Below are 22,907 nucleotides of genomic sequence, written 5' to 3'. Positions count from 1 at the left end.
CCAATTTGAGTGGCTCCTAGCAGAAGATTTTTGAGACAAGCAACGAAAATGAGTACTCAATTGGCGAATGCGTCAAATAAACCAAACCCTGATGCTGAACAAGCAGAAGCCCTTGAAGCTTGATGGTGAATTTTCTTGGACAGTTTAGGTTTTTCAGTTTTTTCTTTTGAGGTTGTAAAAGATACTAAGATATGTGTAACCAGTTATTTGTTTAATTAATGTATGCCCCCACTCACCCAAAAATGGGGGTGGGAGGACTCCTTTTACTCCAGTGTAGTTTCTTTTTTCGGGGGACTATCCATGTATATAGTAAGCATAAGATTGATGATCATTTCTACCTTTTGTTTAGAAACAAAATATGCTGCATTCACTGTGTTTTTTCATCTGTAATGTGACTTTGGTGTTCTATTTCCTCTACTGGAACAGAACAGGGGAATTGCAAACTCCAAAAGGAGAAAACAAGAATCTGATACAGTTATCTTAGGATTGCTCTCGCTGCTGAAAGATTGAAAATGGTCCATTATGCTCCTATTTTGGATAAGATTGCTGATTATATTTGCTCTTGGAAGTGTTCTTCCTTGTCATATGCAGGGAGATTGGAGCTCATTAGATCGATTCTTCAAGGCGCTGAGTGTTTATGGCTTTCGATCTTGCCCGTTCCAGCTGGTGTTATTGACAAGATCATCCGTTTATGCAGAGTTTTCTTATGGAACTCGCAGCATTCCTTAGTCTCTTGGAAGGGAATTTCCTTGCCTAAAGCTGAGGGGGGGCTGGGTTTGAAAGATTTAAGCTCCTGGAACTCCGTTTTGCTAATCAAAGCTCTCTGGAATTTTCATAATAAAAAGGATTCCTTATGGGTGAGATGGGTCCACCAGATTTATTTAAAGAATTCCTCCATTTGGACGTGGGTCCCTAATAAAAGGGACTCTCCACTGCTTAAGAGAATTTTTTCTCTTCGTGATTACCTTTGCCAGAAAGAAGGTTCCGTGGAGCAAGCCGCTGCTCGGCTTATGAGTTGGGGCCCAGGTATCTCGCTTTCTCTTGATATTGTTTATGATTATTTTCGGCCAAGAGGCCAGCCGAAAGCTTGGGCCAGTGTCATTTGGAAATCTGCTATTGAGCCCAAACATGCATTTATTTTGTGGCTTGGGGCGACAAAAAAGCTGCTCACAAAGAGATAAATTATCTTTTTTGGATACGGACAGTTCCTACGGGCTGTGTGGTTGCTTTGCTGAATCAATTCAGCATATTTATTTTCAATGCCCTGTCAGCTTACAGCTTTGGGACCGAGTCAAAGATTGGTTGGGTATTCGAAGACAGATGTCATCGTTGGCTAGTGGCCTTAAGTGGCTGAAAAAGGATGCTCGTGGGTCTTCTTGGATATGTAAAGCCAAGAAAATTACTTTTGCTAGTGCTGTTTACTATTTATGGACAGCAAGGAATTATTGTATTTTCGAAGGCAAAGCCCCTATAGCTGATTCCATCTTTTCTAGAGTCAAAACAGATGTATACAGAGTTATTTTTTCTTTGTATCCGTATGTTTTAACTCTATTTGAGTCTTTAGCTATTGGGTGTTAGCTTGTTCATTGTTGCTCTTGCCTGGGTATGCCCAGTGTATCTTGTACATTTCTTTGATCATTTATACTATTTACCTTTGATAAAAAAAAAAAAGAATCTGATACAGTTGGTTATCTGTCTTCCCAATACTTGGGTAAGAATATTTGTAGTGGAACTGATGTTGATCCTTCAAAGCCAATAGCCCAAAAAATGAAGTTAACATTGAGCGTGTTAATTGAAATCTCATATAATATTTTGTGTACATTGAGTTAACTTTTTTTTTTTTGCTTTATTATTAGTAATTTGACATATGGTGTAATTTTTTTTTTTTTTATCAAAGGTAAATGTGTATGGATCAAAAAGTGTACAAGATATCACTGGGCATACCTAGGTGTATTGATACAATGACAAGACCCAACGCAAAAGCCAATGGCCCGCAACACGTAGTGAATAAAAACATACAATACAGGGCCATGTTTACCTTGTATCCTCAAGTTTTAGTTCAGTTTGAGGCAATTGCTTTGTTTCCCGGGTATGCCCGGTGTACATTGTACATTTTGATCTATATATTTACCTGTTGATAAAAAAAAAAAACAAAAAAATACAATACATATGGCATAGCAGGCTTAAATGCATTGTGTTGGGCAGCACCATTTATCAGATTTGGATTGCTCGTAACCATCTTAATTTTGAAAGGCTTCCTGCCCATTCGGATTGGTCGACAAATAAAACATGTTGGTCGACCAAGTCATAAAGAGAACATGTCACTTAGTCGACAAAGACCATAACAGGGAAAGCAGTTAGTCGACCAAGGGAACCCATCTGTCGACAGACTCAAACAGTTAGTCGACCAAGGGTTAAGGTTGGTCGACCAAGATTTAAGGTTAGTCGACCAAGACCGCAACATATATACTGTTAGTCGACCAATGCTTATAATCAGTCGACCAAGACAAAAACAAACACACTGTTAGTCGACCAAGGCTTGATCTTGGTCGACCAAGTCAACCTATTCAGAAAATAATCATAATGCTTAGAAAACCACACTTGTTAAGAAACACTTGAGATCTTTTCAACTTGTTGGTCGACCAAGTCAACTTCATTTCGTTTTTCACAACTTCATAAAATTGATTATAGATGTATATAGCTTAAATGTGTTTCCCCCTTTTACATTTTTGTCATGATCAACAAGAACAAAAAATGTGTCATGACAAAACACAAAAAAAATCAATTTACATTTTTCACATAATTAAATGTGTCTCCCCCTTTTTGTCATGATCAACAAGAACTATGAATGAAAAGACTCCCCCTTACGATAAGGCTGGATAAAGGTAACAAGAGACGCTTCATTGCATGAAATAGAAAACAGGCACTATGCATGATGTAAAGTCAGAAGACATGCATACAAAATAAAATATTTCTAAGATTACACATTAAGCTGAAGTACCAAAGAGAAATACTCGAGAGCTAAATGTCTGACAAAAGCAATATCTAAGGATCAGGGGAAATGGAAGAAGGAGAGGATGGATCTGATGGATGAGGAGAAGCAGACGGTAGAGATGCGGATGAAGTAGGATGAGGAAACTGCCTGTGCATCATTTGCACTAAACTGCCCAACTGGGATGACATCTCCTGCTGCTGCTGATGCAAGCTCTGCAAATCAGCTCTGACTTCGTCCTTGAATTCTGAGAAGTTATGGTCCACTCTTGCAATATCCAATTTGAGATCTGCTAACCCCTGAATGACTGTCTCATCTTGAGAATCCACTGATGGTCCTTCAGATGTTTTTCTCTTCTTTTTCTCATTATTCTCTGCCTTCTCATATCTTACCCAATCCTCTTTCACCCTGTGATATCCAATTCTAATAGCTGTGTTTCCAGTGATGTGTTGAAATGGAGATAAGTAGGTTTTTCTCTCATTGTCCAGATTGCCTACATCTTTATCCAACAATTCACTAATAGCCATACCATAGGGCAAAGTTCTATTTTTTCCCGAAAATGATTCTATCATCAAGTGGATCATTAATAGACACAAATTTGGCCTTCTCTTTGCCTTAATGCATTGTAACAGCCATAAATCCATTCTAGTGACAAATGAAAAACTGTCATTTCTAGGATATATCATCTGGCAACAAATAAGATGTAAGAGCCTAGTGTTCAAATCCATCAGGTTTGTGTCAGTGATTCTAGTAGTGAGGGTGTCATCTCCAGTGACTTCTTGACTAGCCTTGACATAATCCTGGGTCCAAGAAGCATAATCTTCACCATCCAAAGGAATTCCAAACTTGTTATGGATCACAAGAGTAGTAATTTCAAATTTCGTATCCCCTATATTTGTCTTGAACTTGTCATGTGATTGACGTTTATGATACGAATTGCTGGCATTTGAATAAAAAGCCCTAACTAGATCCTCATAGATACTTCTATGGATAATCAAAAAATTCCACCAACCAAATTCCTTAAGGGTTTCAATATATGGAAAACCAGTTGATTGCAAAAACCCTATATCCAAATATCGTCCTGCCATAATTTCCTTGGATTCAAAATTAATTGAATACCTTTCTTGTTGACTTGCTGAGATGAAAGGACGGATTTGAGGCATAAATGGAGGCGGTGGATGGCTCGAGGATGCAGTTTCCTTGCCTTTCCGTTTGTCCTTGCCCGGATTCTTTGTTCTGGCCATGACAAATGAAATAGATGCACGTGTCGTCAGATTGTCGGAGACAATCGTACAAAGGAACACCGATGAGATGAAGGATGAAGGGGAAAGGAGAAGGAATCAAAGAAAATGAAATGGCCGAGAATGGAGAGAAATCACACAAGGGCGGGCAGAGTTCGATCAAGGGAGCCAGATAGAGGAAAAATCGGTCAGATTTCAAAGAAAAACTAAGGTTTCGAATGCGAATGGTCGCCTAACCCTTAAATAGATCGACCCATTTGGTCGACCGATATCGAGTGCTTTGTCGACCAACAGAATACAAAATATAGACTTGGTCGACCGATGCTAGGCTCTTTGTCGACCAACAAAATACAAAATATAGACTTGGTCGACCGATGCTAGGATTCTATCGACCAACAGAATACAAAATATAGACTTGGTCGACCGATGCTGTCTTTGTCGACCAACAGAATAAAAAACGCACGTTTGGTCGACCAATGCTAGGATTCTGTCGACCAACAGAATACAAAATATAGACTTGGTCGACCGATGCTAGGCTATTTTTCGACCAACAGAAAAGAAAACATATGCTTGGTCGACCGATAGATGACATTTAGTCGACTAACTTATAAGTTTTGTCGACACATAGAGATGGTTTTATCATATAAAATCTCGGACAATGAACACTTTGTCGACAAATTATCTTATTTTGACGACAAATTATGATAATTGGCCGTGAAACCATTTAAATACATATAACATTTAAGAAAATCATTTTTGGAAGAGTATACAAACTTAGAGACCATCAGTCATGACATAATTAATCATAATTAACTTCTAAAGAATTCAAAATTTTATTTATGAAGGGGCTCCGATTTTTCGTTGATCGATCCGATAGTGTTTTCACACGTAATGACACATATGGCGTTATTATAAACTAAAACGGCTTATCTGCTGTTATGGTCATATCTTGCTTGTCTCCAATTATTTGTTGCCTTTAAAAATATTAATTTGGTTATAATAACATATTTAATGGAGTTTGGATGCTTAGCTGTGATCATGATCTCGACAACACTCATTTTGGCCTCTTAAGACATAAGCGGCGTTATGGTGAAACTAAAACGACTTATGTACCGTTATTGTCATATCTAGCCTTCTTCTCCATTCCATCACCTGAAAACATCTAAATTTTGTTTAATTGGAATAAATGTACTAATTTTTCCAGTGTAGAACCGATCCGATAGTGTTTTGATGCATAATGACACATACGGCGTTATTACAAACTAAAACGGCTTATCTGCTGTTATGGTCATATCTTCCTTGTCTCCGATTATTCGTTTCCCCAAAAAATATTAATTTGGTTATAATAACATCTTTAATGGAGTTTGGATGCTTAGTTGTGATCATGATCTCGGCAACACTCATTTCGGCCTCTTAAGACATAAGCGGCGTTATGGTGAAACTAAAATGACTTATGTACCGTTATTGTCATATCTAGCCTTCTTCTCCATTCCATCACCTGAAAACATCTAAATTTTGCTTAATTGGAATAAATGTACTGATTTTTTCAGTGTAGAACCGATCCGATAGTGTTTTGATGCATAATGACACATACGGCGTTATTACAAACTAAAACGGCTTATCTGCTGTTATGGTCATATCTTGGTTGTTTCCGATTATTTGTTGCCCCAGAAATATTAATTTGGTTATAATAACATCTTAAATGGAGTTTGGATGCTTAGTTGTGATCATGACCTCGAGAACACTCATTTCGGCCTCTTATGACATAGGCGGCGTTATGGTGAAACTAAAACGACTTATGTACCGTTATTGTCATATCTAGCCTTCAACTCGATTCCATCACCTAAAGACATCTAACTTTTGCTTAAGTGGAATAAATGTACTGATTTTGTCAATGTAGAACCCATCTAATAGTGTTTTGACGCATAACGACATAGACAACATTATAATAAAACTAAAACGGCTTATCTGCTGTAACGATCATATCTTGCTTAAGTGGCATAAATGTAGTCATTTCACCAGTGGAGACCTCATATTATATCATAAGAGACAAATAAAAATATTATAACAAAAAATTATTATTATTATTATTTTGGAGACAACAAAAACTATGCATTATTATTATTTTATAGACATAACAAAAATCGAGATAATGCATTTCACAAATGATATTGCATTCATTATCATTTAACCATGCATAAACATGAGTTACAAAATAACTTATAAGACAAAATAAATGATGTATATAGCTTATGTACCATACATAAACATGCATTTTCCACGTCGAGGATAGCGTCAAGAATGACTTATGTGCCATTATTGTCATATATATAGCTTACTTCTCGCTTTTTACAAAATAAATATGTAACAAAGTGCCAAAAATATGTCCACAAAATTGCCCATAAAACAGCTAAGTTATGGCAAAAAAAGGCTAGCAATGTGACAAATTTTACATTAGCAATGATAGAAGCAATTTTACAAAAGAAATTCAACCATACTATCTGAGCTAAGGGTCAAAATGCCATGCAAAAATTTCAGCTGCCATTTTTACCCTCCACATCATCATATGTTCAGCCTAAACAAGACTCAGATCTAGTCCTGCTAACGAAAATTCGATGAACTTCACTGTAAAAAGCCCACAATCAGATCTGCAAAGCAATTGAGAGATATTTTTAGTCAAACAATCAACGCACACAAACCAATGTTTCGCTAAAAATACTTACCCATTGTTTTGTTCAGGAAGTGGTCTGACCCTTTTATACTTTAGCATTGATGTGTTGTAGTTCTCATTTACGTGTAGTTTCATAAGCCATGGTATGACCATCCGTACGGGCTTCATGTAATTGCTAAGCTGGGCATCATGTACACTACTCGGTAAGCTATCCAAGATGTTGATTTGTCGCTCTTGCAGGTCGACCTCGATTGCAAACCAATGTGATCTCGGGATACAATATGGAAGATAAAGATGACGACAAATACTCCAAGGTTTTCCTAGACTAGGAATTACCCCTTTGACGTAATTAACCAACTCTTTGCCAAATTCATACTCCAAATTTTTCCTGCCAGGATTCCCCATTTCATGGTAGGCCTTCTTCACAAATTGCCAAAATCCAGAGTCCATAATGGCACAGTCTTGTCGAAAGAGTTTTTCATACTTCACTGCTCGCTCTCTTATATGAAATAATGCCGAATCCACATGCTGTACGTAAAAGCACAATTAATAATTTGAAATCAAATATTAACATATAAAACTTATAAAATTCTGCTTACGTCATCAATAAGCCACCCGTTCTCATTAAGCAAATCATCAAAAAAATTCCTCCGAACGTCACAGATTGCTAATGGCATATCGTCACTGTATAATAGAGACGATAGAAAAATCAAAACTTCAGTGAAGACCGAAGAGCACTAGGAGAAGGTTAATAAGAGAATACATTACCTTGGTGAAGCTTTTTCCAACCACTTTGTGAGATCACTGACTTTTGCAAGATCCACTTCTCGAAACGGTTCAAACACCTTCACATTCAACAACTTCCTTCTCTTAAGGGATTAGTGAATGGGGAACACAATGCACGTGCTCTCCTCTTTCTCCTATGCCCTCTTCCTTTAGGTGATTTATCATCCATATCATCCTCAACAAAAACAGCACAACATTCTCCCACTTCACCTATAAATTGGGTAAAACAATATTCAGTCGACAATCATTTCATACATCAATAGTTGCTTTCGTATTCAATTTACAAATTACATACATTTAGTGCAGCTTTCTGCAGGCTGCTTTGGTTGATTTGGCGTCACAAACTCAACAGGAACTTGCTCATCCAAATTGTGTTCAAAATCTGCGATCAACACACGAGGCATTCGTTAGTAAACAATTATGGCAGTTGAAGGGTTTGAGAGCTTGCCTGCGAAATGAGATCAATCAAAATTTAATTATTTTCAAGACTTTGCGAAACGAAAAAATAAACCAACCCTCAAACACACGTTCTTCCTCTTGGCCCTTGTAATCTTCACGAACATTGCCTCTTTCTGACTGAAACCCATCTTTTTCAACCAACTGGAGTAACCTATCAATTTTGGTCTCCATCCGATCACATCAGCCTGTTAACTGATCAAATCGATCTGTTATCACACGTAGTAGCCTCCTCTCAAGTTCTTTCATTTCTTGTATATCAACCTGAGTTACATTATTATTATGAGAAGAGGATGGTCGATCGCATGGCTGATGATGCATGGAAATAGATGGTGCATCTTCCTTAGACTCTTTTCCTCCATCTTCATTCAAGCTGTTATCCACTCTGGAATCTTCTACATCATCAAGAGGGGTCATTCCCTGCCAAAATTCTTCGTCAGCTTCTTTCAATGTAGGAACTAATGTGCAATTTACCTTGACCTTCCTCATTGTAATTTCATATTCCAAAAACCTGTTAACTTTTTCTCCCTCTCGCATAAGCTGCTCAAATTCCCACCCCAACATTCTTGGAATTCTATCACCTTCTAGTTTGTGAGCAAACTCCTCCCCAAGACCGGGAATTGCTTCCAATGCGCAAATCTGTAGAAAGGAAAACATTTCTTACAGTTTACAAGTTAATTAGAACATTATACAAGAAAAGAATTTTGAAAACCATTACCATGATTGCAAATGGAAATCCGTGAAAGTTGTATGGATATCGATCATTTTTTCCACATTGCTTCAACTTTTTCCCCAAATCACTTTTGAATATCGCAATTGTATATTTATACGATCTCTTTCCCCTGGCGTAGTTGTTGAATCGATCTAGATCATCAACCAAATAAAACCACCACAAGTTCAAATTTGTATTCTCTTCAGTGGCCAACAAAACATATGCCAAAATTAAAAGAAGGCCCAGCTTGAACTTGTCAGGCTGATCACTACATTTTTGGAACGCACTCAACAATTGTTTTCTCGTTATTTTTCCTTTATTCTTCTTGAAGTGATTCTGCAAAAGATGGCATTGTAGGCCTAAGCTCTCATCCTCAAATTCCAATTCTCCAGCTTTAAGGCCTGTAACTAAAGTGAACTCTTCGAGCCCAAATCTTGCAAGCTGGTTCCCAAATTTGAACCATACTTCATTCTGTTTGGAGGTCTTGACCGACCTAAGAATCAACTGGTGAACCATTTGCAGAGCTATTTTCATGTTTGCAACATTTAATAAGTGTCCAAAGCATGATTTTGTAAAAAGGTCTTTGTGTTCGGCATCTAAACTGTAATACACATCATGAATCATTTGTATCCTACATCGGTTGCTTATTTTGCCACGTACCCTGTCTTTAACATCAACTACATACTCCATCTTTATGTTCTGCAGAACACAAAAAAATAAATAAATAAATACATCAATTTTAGGTCTTAAAAGCAGTTAATATGTATAGTTGACGAATTATATATAGTTAACTCACAAGTGAATAAGCTAATCTTGTGGATTTATTAGATAAAAGTTGGTCTGAATTTATTTCCTTAGAAGTAAGTTCTAATTTTACTGACAAATGAATAAAAAAATAGAATAGTTCCATACCAAAGTGCAAGTGAATCCTGATTACAAAAATAGAATAATGACAGATGATGCACATGTGTTCTTCATATGAACTGCATCCTTAGAAGTAAGTTGCACTTTTATTTTAGTTAACAGTGCTATGCAGTTCATAGGTAACAACTAATTGATCATTATTTCCAAGTTTTGGGTAGGTGTCTGCATTTTTACCCATGCATTTCTTTTTACTGTTTGTTTGTAAAATAAATCTATGATCTATAATATCCTTTCATAAGTCAATAGGGTTGAGTGAAGATCATTGCATTACTAGATTGACTTGCAATAAAATTTTGCTAGGTTTTCATCTACTTAATATGTGTGATGGTAGGGTACCCTAATAAAGTAAACTCTCATCGGCAATCTTAGCCATCAATTATGCGTTATTATCATTGCTGTCAAAAATTTTTAATAAAGAAACCCTCTAAAAGGAAAATTTTATAAGATGCCTACAAGGCCAGCTATGTTATATGGAACATCATTTTGAGCAGTAAAGCATCCATATGTGCAAAATATAAACGTAATAGAGAAGAAGATGTTACGGTAGGGGTGTAGCAATACAAGAAAAGATAAAACTAAAAATAAGGTCATTCATTTATAACAAGGTTGGAGTAGCTCTTATTGACATGCTCTTTTACCCATTTGTGAAGAATAATGCAGATTGTTTTCAAGTGAGGGTAGATAAAATTATGGTGAATTCTGCATTACTGTAGTTCAAGAAAAGTTTGGATTGCTTTGGTGAAACTCTCATGTCAAGTATGAACATGTAACTAACAACATATCAAGAATCTCACAATGTGGAAAGTATGAAAATGTAAAGTTGCTGATCCTGTTATCTCACCATCTATTCTCTCATTATAGTTCTATTAGTTCTAATTAGTTTTGAAAAAGACCATCTTTGATTACAAAAGAAACAAAAACACAAAAGCAAACAACTAATCAACATTAATTGTAACATTAGTTTTATACGGTTAGAGTCTTAATTGTAACATTACATTCCCTATTAAATATATATTAATTGAAAATTTTAAGGGTACATATATCATATTTCAAGAAAGAGTAAAAAATCATAATAACCACAAAATTTTTCAAATAGAAAATAATGGTTCAAGTTTAGCGGACAAAAGTATAAGTAGTAGTTTGAGCTATACATATAAGACAGTGGCTTCCATCTCCGAGAAATTACTCCAATGAACATGAAAACTAAATATTCAGTAATATTCTACTGGTAAGCCAATTGAATCAATGTTCTTAACTGTAAACTTAAATATTGAATAGGACTTCGGAGATGCACGAAAACGAGTGAAACAACGTCAAAAAATCAAAGATGCACGAAAGCAAATCGTTAAAAGAGAACAGGGAGACGTCGGAGCATTTCCAAACAAAAAACTAAAGTAACATTTACCTGAAGAAGGGCGAGAACAGAGAGACGCCGCTAGTGGGGGGACCCCGGAGGTCCGACGTCGGTGGTGTGCTGGTGAGGACGCCGGTGCTATTGTTGGGGAGCGGGAGAGTGAGTGAGAGAGAGAGAGACCCAGATGGAAGGAAGGGGGGCGGTAATATTTGGCTACCTGGGGGGTAAAATTTTGGGCGGTAATGTTTGCCTGCCCTGCCCTCCGTCATCTTTAAGTCTAAAAATAACGAGGGTGACCATCACCCTCGTTTTTTAGGGTGAACAAAATCGCACTCGTCGAAATGCGGCACCACCAACACGTTTTTTTAACATGTCCTAGCTCATCTGTTGAGCATCCTAAGTATCCCTTGCAGAGAGAAAAATAGAGTTAAAAATATCAGAAAGTCTTCTCCTATTTTCAAGAAAAGATTATTGTTATTATCTCATTATAATTTAGAGAGAAGGTTACAACTCTTATTATTTTTCTGTAGTAAATTCTCCTATCCTTATCTGAGGCTTTTTATCTTGATTTCATTGGGGGGTTTTTTACGTAAAATCTGTATCTAATTTTTTTATTATTATTATTTTTCTCAAATTATTAATTGCGACTTTGTTCTAATTCGGTGTTATTTTTATAATAATAATAATAACAAATCAACAAATAATTTTTTAATGATAGAATTCTATAAGTAAGTACTTCTTTTAGTGTTTGTTAGATAAAATTTTCTTGACACCTATAATAGCTCACGAATTCTAATAAGCAAGCATATAAAAAAAAAATTGTAAAATTTTTATGCAAAAAGCGTTATTAGAATAACATAATGGTTATATTTTGAGTCATCAGAATGGATTTTCTTACCTGACCAACGAATTGATACAATTTTGCAACCCAACCCAACACTACCCTTTGTGCGTATGTAATTAATGTTAGGAATATAGAGAGTATAGATGCGTATGTAATACAAAAATAACTTGCTTGATACAAGAAAGTAGTTCTAACCGACTACGATACAAGAAACATATACTATATACTTGACCATTATTATAACAACTGATATTTACGGTAACAAGAGCTTATAATTAAATGAACAACAACAGAGGTTACCAGACTAAAACAACAAATAAGAGAAGATGGTTGAACAGCACTGCTCCCAGCTGGAACGACAAGAAATCAGGAACAAACTTCTGGATCGTGGAAGAGGCAGGAACAGAAGTAGGTCGAGTCGCGTTTTGCGCTGTCCTGAAGACAGTTAGCGCCATGCACCGGCGGCAAGCAGACTACGACGACTGTCTCAGCAGGATGAAACGACCTCTCCGGTGAACGGCAGTCACGAACAACCGGAGCTAGCAGAACTCAAGACGGGCTTGCTCTCAATGAAGAAAATTCAAGATGGGAGGCAAAACTTGAGAAGAGAGAACAACTTGAAAGCTTGTGGAGAAATGGAAAACTTCACACGCAAAAATGAGCCAACACAACCAATATATATAGGCACCCCATAAACTTAGCAATAAAGGAAACTTGGAGACCAATCTAATTTAAAAGAACTTGGGGGCCAAGTATTTCTAGAAGACCTTGGGGGCTAAGAAAATCTAGAACACCTTGGGGACCAAGTAAGAAAAGAAAATAAAAATAAAGACAAAAACCACACACACTCACTTCTAACAATTAATATGAATTATTTTGATGTTAATGTAAAAACAAAACAGTGAGGATGCTGGGCTGAAGCATTATTGTTGGCGTGGCATGGCATGGCATTACTTCAAAGTTCAAACGTATACGTAATTCAATAATTCAGTTCTACAGTAAAAATTAAAAATAATATTCTATCAAAAAGTTTTAAACTATAGATTAGATTCTCACAAGAACAGTTAATTACAAACATGATTCTATCGTTCATTTCAAACCATAGAATTTAACAGTTTCAGAACAAAGCCAAGAAATAAAAAAAAAAAAAAAAACATGCCCTTTACTAGAATAACCAACCTGCCCCCATGCAGGATCGAACTACAGACCTTCAGTTTACAAGACTGACGCTCTACCACTGAGCTATAGGGGCTTCGGTTGCCTGTTTGTTGTAGTAAGAACTAGAATTAAATATGATGGCACTGAACAAGCATAGAATTTTCATGAAAGAATGAAAGTAATTCCATCCATTTGTATAATATTACTGTTAAATAATGCTTGTCATACAATTAATGCAGGAATTTTTGTATTTTTATATAGATATGAATAAATATATAAACACAAAAATTAAAATAATTGCAATAACTACGAAATAAAGTTAATCTTGAAAACAAATCAACTAGAAGTTGAAGATTTATTTTATAGTATAGTATTAGATATCCAACAAATCAAATGTAGAGAAAAGAAAGGATAAACGTACGTACCCTCTTAATCTTCCACATATATACTTTTATCATCATCATATCCCAATTGTTCAATTCTAGCAAAAGGAGAGGTCACACAGTGACTAGATGTTACAAGTACAGAGAGCAAAATCTATAATTAGAGAGCAAAAGATAGTCGCCAGTCAAAAAACAACAAGAACTAGTTCACCTACCTACTCAATTTCAAGTGAAGACATTGTTGTCTTACTCTTAAATTCTCTTTGTTTCCAAAAAAAAAAAGTGTTTTTTTTTAGAAAAATCATTTTTTTGAAAAATAAATTCTCAAAATGTATTTTCTATTATTTGATTATAATTTGAAAATGTTGTTGGAAAACAATTTTTAGTATTTGACTAGCACTTAAAAAATTACAATAATTTTTTTTTCTTTATCATCAAATTTATGACATAAAAATAAAAATAAAAACATAATAAACACATTGAGGAATATATATATATATATATATATATAGAGAGAGAGAGAGAGAGAGAGAGAGAGAGCCGGACAAAGGGTCAGACAATAACGGTGGTTGGCTAGAGGCTAGACGGCTAAGATGAAATATGACTTCGAGAATGTAACTAAAGATTGAGAGAGGCGAATCTCAATAAAAACAAATATAGGTGAAGAAGAACGAAGACAACAATCATTATGATGACACAGAGAGATGCTCTAAGTAAACATGGAGCATGCATTTATGGCTATTTTTACTCGTTTTCAGGATATGGGATTACTGCTTGAGAATGAATTTAGTTCACTTATGAAGGAAGATAGGGATATTCCATCAAATGAGGATATGGAGGGGGTGTTGTATAGGAATAATGAGGTGGTTGTTGAGATCGAGGCAAGGGTGACTCAATTGAAGAGGATGTTTCTACATCTAATAGAGATGATAATTCTTATTTAAACTATGTTCATGTGAAGACCAAGTCATACTGCAAGAAAGAAAAGAAGAAGTTGAATGCTCTTGTTTGAGTCAAGCATGATTTTGAGGATGCTTGTCTGGTGCTCATGGATCCGACATGAGGTTTTTTTTTCTCTCTTTCATTTTATTATATTTTGCTAGTTTATTTTGTCTTGATGTGGGGTGTTTGGTGTTTTTGTGTCTGGGGTATCTTCTAGTGTAAGTTGTAGACTCTTTATGGTGTTTTTTTATTTTATTTAATTTTACTTACAAATATATATATATATATAAAGACAAATCTAGACAAAGATGAAACTCGACAAATACAACGACTAATACAATGCAAACAAAGGCTGATAAAGTGCAATGGAGACAGAAAGAGGCCAATTGGCATAGACGGCGCGAGGCTACCCTTGGTGGACAGAGGCAGAGAAGGCATTGGAAGCTTTGGAAAGTGAAGTCACTTTTCTAAATTCCTTTATGTTTTAGTATTTTATTTTGCATAGAAAGTGTTTTTTTTTTAAAAAAAATATTTTTCACCAAACAAACAGAGACTTAGATTTCATTTTTATTTAATTGAGAAATGTCCCAAAATATGTTCCACCATTTAGGGTCCCAATTTGCTAATGTTTCAAAGAAGTAAAAACTTACACAAAAAGCCCAGCAAAATATAAACAAATAAATAAAACTTATACAAATAAGATTAAGTTGAATTAAGCTTGATAGTGATACGATCGCAGGGACATAATCAGGTCAGGGCGAGTATGAAAAAAAAAAATTTCACCCTTATATTTGTGGTGTGTTAGTGTTCTAATCTTGGCTGCTACGACTTCTTGATTTACATCCTCTACTAAAATTGTGAAGCCGAACAGAGGGGGCGTTCGTGATGGAGCATCATTCCAAAAAAAAAACTTGATAGTGATACGCGGTAGAGCTTGGTACTGTTTTTCAAGAAATTAATATTCTTATTTTAAATCCCAACCCAATTCACAATTGATGGGGGATACAGTCAGTCATACAGTCATTTTAGCAGTTACATTGGAGCTACCGTTTTGCAATCCGCTTCATTTTGAATGTCTTAGAATATTTTTAAATCAGGAGTATAATTAAATAATTTTAAAAAAAAATATTAAAGTATAAAAAAAATCAAAATATATATATATATGTACATACGCCAAGATTTCAACCTGAGATTTAAACGTCGACGACGACTCTATTTTATCATCAAATTAAATAATTAAAGTGAAAAAATGAACCTATACTAAAGAATAGAATAGAATGTATGGAAGAGGAACCAATCTTGGTGGCATCTGATATAGAAATTTTAGGCACCGATTTAAGACTGCCGTGGAATGTTTCTAAGGAGGGTCACAAGATCACGTTTTGTCTTATTTCAGAGCAGGGCGTGCGTGACGGTTGGAACAAGACACGGTGCATTTGATCGACTACCAAAACTAATTAAGCATATATGATTTGATGGTAAGCCCGACGATCAAAACCCTAAACGGCTAAACAGTAAAACCAACTTCACTAGAAAAAAAAAAAAAAAAACATCATCCACTTCACTTTGTCTTCAAATTATGGTATACAAAAGTGCAATCAATTAAAAACAAATAGTTATCACGAGTCGTGACTTTCATTAAGTCGGTCATATATATATATATATATATATATTGGCAGCAAAATTTTATGTTTTACCCTCAACATCCAACAGCTGTGTCCCGTGACAACTCATTTCAAATGGCCGTGTCTTTAACAACCTAATAACAGCAAGCATGACATTAAACCTGTACATTAAACCTGTACCTTCAGGAAAGTTCACTTTGCAAACCCGATTTAACAAGCGCCAGCTTTTCCATTCCCCATTGAAGTTGGCACAAGAAAAAAAAAAAAACCAAAAAAACACAGAAGAAATCACTGTTAGCTATTCCCTCCTAGTATTTCTTCATCAAGTTATCCTCAAAAACAAAACAAGAACAAGGCCACCATCACCACTTCCATCAGAACTCTCCTGCCATCAATGTTTGCAGGCCAGTCAACCCCCATCTTTTCCCGAGGCCGAGGGCGAGTCCGTGGGATCACTTGTGTGATTTTTCTAGGTTCTAAGAGCATGCATGGCTCAAGAAATAGTACGTATATCCTTTTCACTGCTTCTCAGTTCTCACCATTGATAAAAAGAGTACCCATTCGTCTTCCTATCTACAGCTGCTCACCAATGATACTGTGAGCTCCCGTGTGTCTTCCAAAACTTCTGTGAATATCGCCTGTTTGCACCGTTCTCAGATGGAGAGCTATGAAAATCGGAAAATCCCCTAGAAGCTCTGCTTTCCTTCTGGGTATTCCTCAGTTCCTCCTCAAGATCATACTGTGACCTCTGTAAAAACGAGATGGCACAAACTCACATTAGCAACTCTTTCAGAATGAAAACCAACCGGGAGCTGGAGCGACTGAACTCAAGTCAGTTGGAAAGGGAAGATCCAGAGTATATTGCTTCAGCAGAAAGATAATAACAGTCTAGTTTCTAGGTTCCGTTCACAGATGAGCCTCAAAACTCATTTTTGAACCAGGCTAAAGAGGATATTAATCATATTATCTTCCAAGCCTAGCAGAAATAGTTTTAGTACTGTAGCTAATCATTTAAATGCTGCTTCAGCAGAAGTATCGGAGAAGTTTTCGCATCATTAACATTCTTCAAGTCAAGAAGAATTTAATTTGTAAATCCATAAAATTTTTCTATTAACAGTAAATTGTCCACTTATAAAACCATTGTACTACTTATAGTCATTGTTTCTCCTGAGAGTTTTATTCCCCAACCCATTTGTTATTCATGGGTTTCAGCTACAAGATATTACGGTATTAACCTCTGAGAAGTCAGATTAAAGTTCATGTTTCATATGATCTGATAAGAATTAAAGCGCATGAATGGGGAGGATACTGATCCAAGTATTTTAATTTTGGAACTATATGGAGGGCCTTGGTGTCTGTATATATCTAAGTATTTAAAGATAATTAATTCAATAGAACGAAGTACTAATATAATACCAGACCTTGGTCTCATCTGAGAGTACAGCATATGCCTCTCCAATCATCTTAAAAAGTCTGTCAGCATCCTTGTGGACTTCATCACCTATTTCCCTCCAGAGTTGTCCATCATATCCACTGTCACTTCTTGCCAAGAATTGACCAACCTACATATATAGATAAAAACCCATTAAGAAGAACTATTGGGTTAATAGTGTAATGACAACTAATTGAAATTTCCAAAAGACCTTGTCTGGATGATGTTTCAGTGCTGATTTCCGGTATGCCTTTTTTATTTCAGCTGTTGTATCTGATGGTTTGATCCCCCTGCAATTGGAATGATGGAATGAGGATCTTAGAAGGTCAGCAGGTATATGCCACTGAAAGTAAATTCCACTCAATTCAACAAACTCCTTCCAAGATCAAATGTTGTGCTGAGAGACAAATACACATTTCCAGTGATGCAGATAAATTTTTTTAGGACTACATGATACAACCAAATCTACTACTCAATTCTTTTGTCAAGAACTCAAGATTCAATTGGTCATTCCCCTACACTAGTCTTATCTAACAAGCAGAGACTCAACCTTAAGTAATAAATCACAAAGCCAAGCAGACAATAATTTGTATTTTCAATTCTGTCTTGCTGGTCCTCATTTGGTGTTCTGTAACTATGCTTTCAACTAGTGTTATTAAAGGTGCGCCTAGGTGCATGCGCACCTTTGGTGCCTGGAATGCTCCCAGGCATGCCTAGGCCCACCAGGCCCTCAAGCACAGCCTTGGGCTTAGGCATGCCTGACTTTTTTTTAAACTGTTTTTAGGGTTTATATTTTATGTTTATTATTGTCAGGGTTTATATTTAGGATTATTCTACACTGCCCGAGGGGGGTACCGAGACACACCAAAATGATGAAAATGGCCCTCACCCATTTGCAAAATTGCTTCCCCTTCCCTTCCCATGACCCCCTCTAGTAACTGTCTTCCTCTCACCGCCTTTGCCTCGCCGACCATCGCTGCATCCTCATCCTCCCTCTCCGCCACGAAGGAGGGAGGATACAAGGGCGATCAGCACGCGGCAAGGCGGCGAGAGGAAGGCAGTTGCTGGGTTGGAAACTACCAAAGACAAGAATTAGATGATGTACCAATAAGAAATCCAAATTTATGCTGCAAACAAATCTTCAAACAGAAATCAAGGCCACTACAAAATAAAGATTTCATAGGAAATATAAAGCAGAAGACTTACAAGATGAGATAATGATCCAAAGAAATTCCTTTCTTATTCTTTCCTTCCACTAAGGAAAGACGGGAACGAGCTTGTTTTAATTGCTTGTCTTTGCTGCCATTTTGTCCATCTGGTGTGCCAGACTGTCCAATGTTTTCTTGTGATTGCTTTTCAAGGAGAGAGATCAGTCTCCGAAGGTCACTAGCTGCTTGTTCATAGTCTCTTATTGTCTCATATAAAGTGGCTCTTCTAGAAACTGCCTGGATAAGTACAGGAACACACAGGTAGAACAATTATCAAAGAAGAATACCTAAGAGAGATGTGTTAGGCAGAAATCTATTTGAAGAACATAAAAATACTCTCTTATACCTTGGACTTTTTATCTTATTGTTATAAAACATAAAAAATGCCGTGGGTTTGCTACCCCTAAATCTCTTATACCTTAAAGACTTTTTAATGTTAAGAATTCTAGCACCAGGAATATTAACTTTATTTATGACTAGAGCTTTCCAAAAAAGGGATTCAATTTTTCCCTTATCCATTATGAAAAATGTGGAAATTCATTTCTTATTATTTTGACATAAAAAAGTCCAAAAATACTTTCTATCATTTGTGTTTTTGTATAGTTTATCATTTTGATGAAAATTTGATTGTCATGATTAATGTGTATGTCATAGTATAGTGTAGTTTCTTTTTTAGTTGAGTCGTTCTACAGGGCCAGAGAGGGTGACCAACGCGGTTACCAATAGGGGAAAAAATGACGGAATTGCCCCCGCCCACTTTGCAAATTTGCAAAGTGGGCCACTGCCCTCCTCGCTCGCCTCTCTCCTCTCATCTCCCTGCTCGCTCGCCTCCTCTCCCATGGCCGTCGCCGCCTCACCTCTGCCTTCGCTCACCGCCACGCCTCGCTGCATCTCGGCGACAATCGGCGAGACGAGGCGATGGCGGCGAGACGACAGAGGCGAGGCGAGGCAAGGCACGGCGGCAAGCGAAGGCAGAGGCGAGGCGCGACAGCGAGCGAAGGCAAAGGAGAGGCGGCGGCCATGGGAGGCGAGCGAGCAGGGAGATGAGAGGAGAGAGGCGAGAGGAGAGACCAGAGCATGGAGATGAGAGGAGGGGGCAATTTCGTCCTTTTCCCCCCTTTCTGTAAGCCTGTCGGTAAGGCTGTCTGGCTCTCTAGCATTTTCCTTTTTAGTTTTAATTAATCTTCTCTTGCATATATTTGATATATTCTATAATAAAATATTAATGTAATGGCATACAGGAAAGATACAATTTTGACATGTCCCTACCATGTTATGTCCTGTACTTTCTGAGAAGTGATTGTGTTGTCTACTGCATCTCCTATCATGTTCATGTCACCATATTTGTGCATCATCGCTCAAAACCCGAACATAACACCCTGCATTACCGCACCTATCTTTCTACTAATACTTCCATAACCAGAATAGAAAGAAAAAAAAAAATGATGGATCTCCTTGCAGCAGATATCTCATTGACTGAAAGAACCCACATTACCAGGATTTGAACTTAACTATAGAAATGCAACACCTATCCCACCCATGCTATCCATGAAATGAAATAAACTACCTGCTAACATTGTAATATACATTCTTCCTGCCATGCTTTCAAAAGAAACCTGGCCGTTCAACCTAATCACATTTTCTCCAACCCCCACAAAAAAATATTTGGATTAGAGAAAAAGTATTCAGAGAACTCTAAACTAAAACCTGAATGTCCTTGAAGTTTATGAAGGTATGAGGCCTCTCCCACATAAAATGTATAATAACTACAAGGCCTCAAGTCCATTTGATAACCATATAATACACAGGGATGTTGCTATATCCAAGAGCCACAAATATTTTGAGCCATTTAGCATGCCCAACACATATCCCAGCATGTCTGTGGAATTTTATGTGAAGGGATGAATCAGCCGGGAATCTTTTTTTCTTTTTGTAGTAGCCAAATGTTACCTTATTGCTATTTTGTAATTTCTGTTATGAATTAGTTTAGGCCACGAGCAAGGTAGGCGAATAGGACAAAAAGGTTGTTGTAACCGCCTGGGGATGGGAATCTGCTACGGCCAACTCTCCCTACCTCCAGCTAGCATATATCCTCTCCAAAGTTCTCTGGAGAAGGCATCTATCTACTGAAACAGAATTTCTCCCTACTCTCATACCTTCTCATCTCTCTCTACTCTCCCTTACTGACTCATTCTTCTATCCTTCTCTTCCTACTCTCATTCTTATTCGGAGCGTAACCAGCTTGTCACCGACCGGTTCGTGACATTTTAGTATCTGATACATGTTGAACATGGGTTTGACACCCAAACTGAAGTGGCCATACTTCCTAGGCCATGAACATATACCCCTCTTTGGTACCAATTATCAATGCAAGATTCCCTTTTCAATTTAGGATCAAGTGCATACATGTGGACATGGATTCATAACTCTAATTGTCTTATCCACCAAACAAAAATAGACTGAAAAAAAAAAAAGAAAAGAACTTCAACGAACTTTCCAAACTTAAATGTTTCAATGCCTTTTTCCTATTATTTTTTTGCTTTGATCATTAATTCTTCTCTTGCTTTTATCCACAAGCAAAACTACAACAACAACACACGAAGCTTTAATCCTACTAGGTAAAATTCTAGTTTGCCAATCATTTCAACCTATGGTCATATCTTTTGTAAGGAACTTATAATTCACATCATACCTAAGAGTCTCTCACCAAGTTTTTCTTGATCTCTCTACTTCTTTTTCTAATAATTGTCCAACACCATCCACTCTCCTCACAAGGGTCTCTATTGTCTTCTTCTCACGTAACCAAAAATCCTTAATTGTGTTTCACGCATCTTATCTTCAATAGCAGTCACTCCACTTTAATATGAATAATCTCATTTCTAATTTTTATCTTTTCTTGTTTAGCCACACATTCATCACGATATCCTCATCTCTATTATGTTCATGTTTTGTAGATGTTGGTGCCCAACATTTTCTATTCTACTATAACAAAGTTAGACTTATAGTTGTTATAAAATTTTCCTTTTAACTTTAATGAGATCTTACTATCACATAAAACATGGAACACACTTCTTAATTTTAATCATCCTATCTTAGTTCTATGAGTAATATCCTCATTAATCTCTCCCATCTTTTTTATGATTGATCCAAGTTTCACCATAACATTTTTCAATATGCTTACCCTATAATAACCTGTAGATTCTAAATGTTCCTCCACATCTCGAGCTAAGTATTCAAGCCTTCCTTTTGTTTTATACACCAAGACAATGTCTTTCGAAAATAGCAGACATTAAGGCACCTCCACTACTTGGATAGTTAATAAATTACTAGAACAAAGAGGTAAGGGCATAACACAACTCTTAGAAATAATCCAATTATAATTGGAAAAGTCTCAATATCTTCTTCATATGTTCTAACACATGCTTTTGCTCCATGATACAGGTCTCTAATAACATTTATAGGAAATTTGGATTTCTTTTCTCTCTAAGAACCCTATAAAACTTTTCTCCAGATTTCGTCATAAGCTTTTTCTTAATTTATAAATACTATATGTAGAATCTTTTTTTATTTATCATTATATCTTTTTATTAGGGACCTTAACAAGTACATAGCTTCCATTGTTGACCTACCAAGCATGAAACCAAGTTGGTTTTCAGACACCTTGGTTTCTTTTTTAGCTTTTGCTTAATTACTCTCTCCCAAAGTTCCAAAGTGCAACTCATTAACTTAATTCCTCTATTTCACAAATTTGGACATCTCCTTTATTCTTATAAATAGGAACTAAAGCGCTCCTCCTCCACTTGCCTAACATCCTTTCTATTGGGATATTATCTTGCCCAATTGCTTTACAATTCATAATCTTTTTCAATGCTTGTTTTATTTCGTTTAGACATATACATCTATAAAACATATATTTCCTATCTTCCTCAAAGTCACAAAGATGCCCAAAATAATACTTGTTTCTTCACCTTCATTAAATAATTTTGAGAAATACTCCTTTCTACTCTCCTTGATCACCCCTTCGCTTACTTTTATATTTTGATTTTCACCTATTATGCATTCCACCTGGCTCAAATCTTTTGTGTTTTTTTATCTTGCCTTAGCTAGTTTATATAGATAGCTCTTCCTCCATCTCGCGTGTCAACTTGTTGGTATATATTTTCATAACACAATAAAGAA

The 22,907-nt window shown here is 36.4% G+C and overlaps 2 protein-coding genes and 1 non-coding gene across 4 annotated transcripts in view; all 3 read right to left on the bottom strand.

Moving 5' to 3' along the window:
* Positions 1 to 6,531: 6,531 nt before the first annotated feature.
* LOC127790500 (uncharacterized) lies at positions 6,532 to 12,837 on the bottom strand. Of its 2 annotated transcripts, none has more exons than XR_008020786.1 (9): positions 11,188 to 12,837; positions 8,865 to 9,557; positions 8,658 to 8,785; positions 8,206 to 8,566; positions 7,986 to 8,072; positions 7,673 to 7,900; positions 7,504 to 7,588; positions 6,957 to 7,432; positions 6,532 to 6,881 (listed from the first exon to the last, which is right to left on the bottom strand). XR_008020786.1 is itself a non-coding variant. In XM_052320043.1 (9 exons), exons 3-4 carry the CDS (start codon positions 9,546 to 9,548, stop codon positions 8,330 to 8,332), a joined length of 1,140 nt encoding a protein of 379 aa, XP_052176003.1. In that variant the 5' UTR covers positions 9,549 to 9,557; positions 11,188 to 11,542; positions 12,281 to 12,837; the 3' UTR covers positions 6,532 to 6,881; positions 6,957 to 7,432; positions 7,504 to 7,588; positions 7,673 to 7,900; positions 7,986 to 8,072; positions 8,206 to 8,329. The 2 variants fall into 2 exon arrangements, 1 of the variants encoding a protein (XP_052176003.1); XM_052320043.1 differs by having other exon boundaries at positions 8,206 to 8,785; positions 11,188 to 11,542; positions 12,281 to 12,837.
* A 323-nt stretch (positions 12,838 to 13,160) lies between these two features.
* Positions 13,161 to 13,232, bottom strand: TRNAT-UGU (transfer RNA threonine (anticodon UGU)). Its single transcript has one exon. It is a non-coding gene; the product is annotated as a tRNA-Thr (tRNA).
* A 3,065-nt stretch (positions 13,233 to 16,297) lies between these two features.
* LOC127789991 (uncharacterized) overlaps positions 16,298 to 22,907 on the bottom strand; it is a 33,422-nt gene continuing 26,812 nt past the window's right edge. The window contains exons 8-11 of the mRNA XM_052319179.1: positions 18,727 to 18,965; positions 17,732 to 17,810; positions 17,510 to 17,650; positions 16,298 to 16,836 (exon numbers count right to left, since the gene is read on the bottom strand). Of these exons, the coding sequence (XP_052175139.1) occupies positions 16,672 to 16,836; positions 17,510 to 17,650; positions 17,732 to 17,810; positions 18,727 to 18,965 (624 nt within the window). The 3' untranslated portion in view covers positions 16,298 to 16,671. The remainder of the gene's footprint in view (positions 16,837 to 17,509; positions 17,651 to 17,731; positions 17,811 to 18,726; positions 18,966 to 22,907) is intronic.

Source organism: Diospyros lotus, chromosome 14 (genome assembly GCF_014633365.1).
Source record: "Diospyros lotus cultivar Yz01 chromosome 14, ASM1463336v1, whole genome shotgun sequence".
Taxonomy (NCBI): domain Eukaryota; kingdom Viridiplantae; phylum Streptophyta; class Magnoliopsida; order Ericales; family Ebenaceae; genus Diospyros; species Diospyros lotus.
Note: the sequence above shows the minus strand (reverse complement) of the source record. Positions and strands in the feature narration are given on the sequence as shown.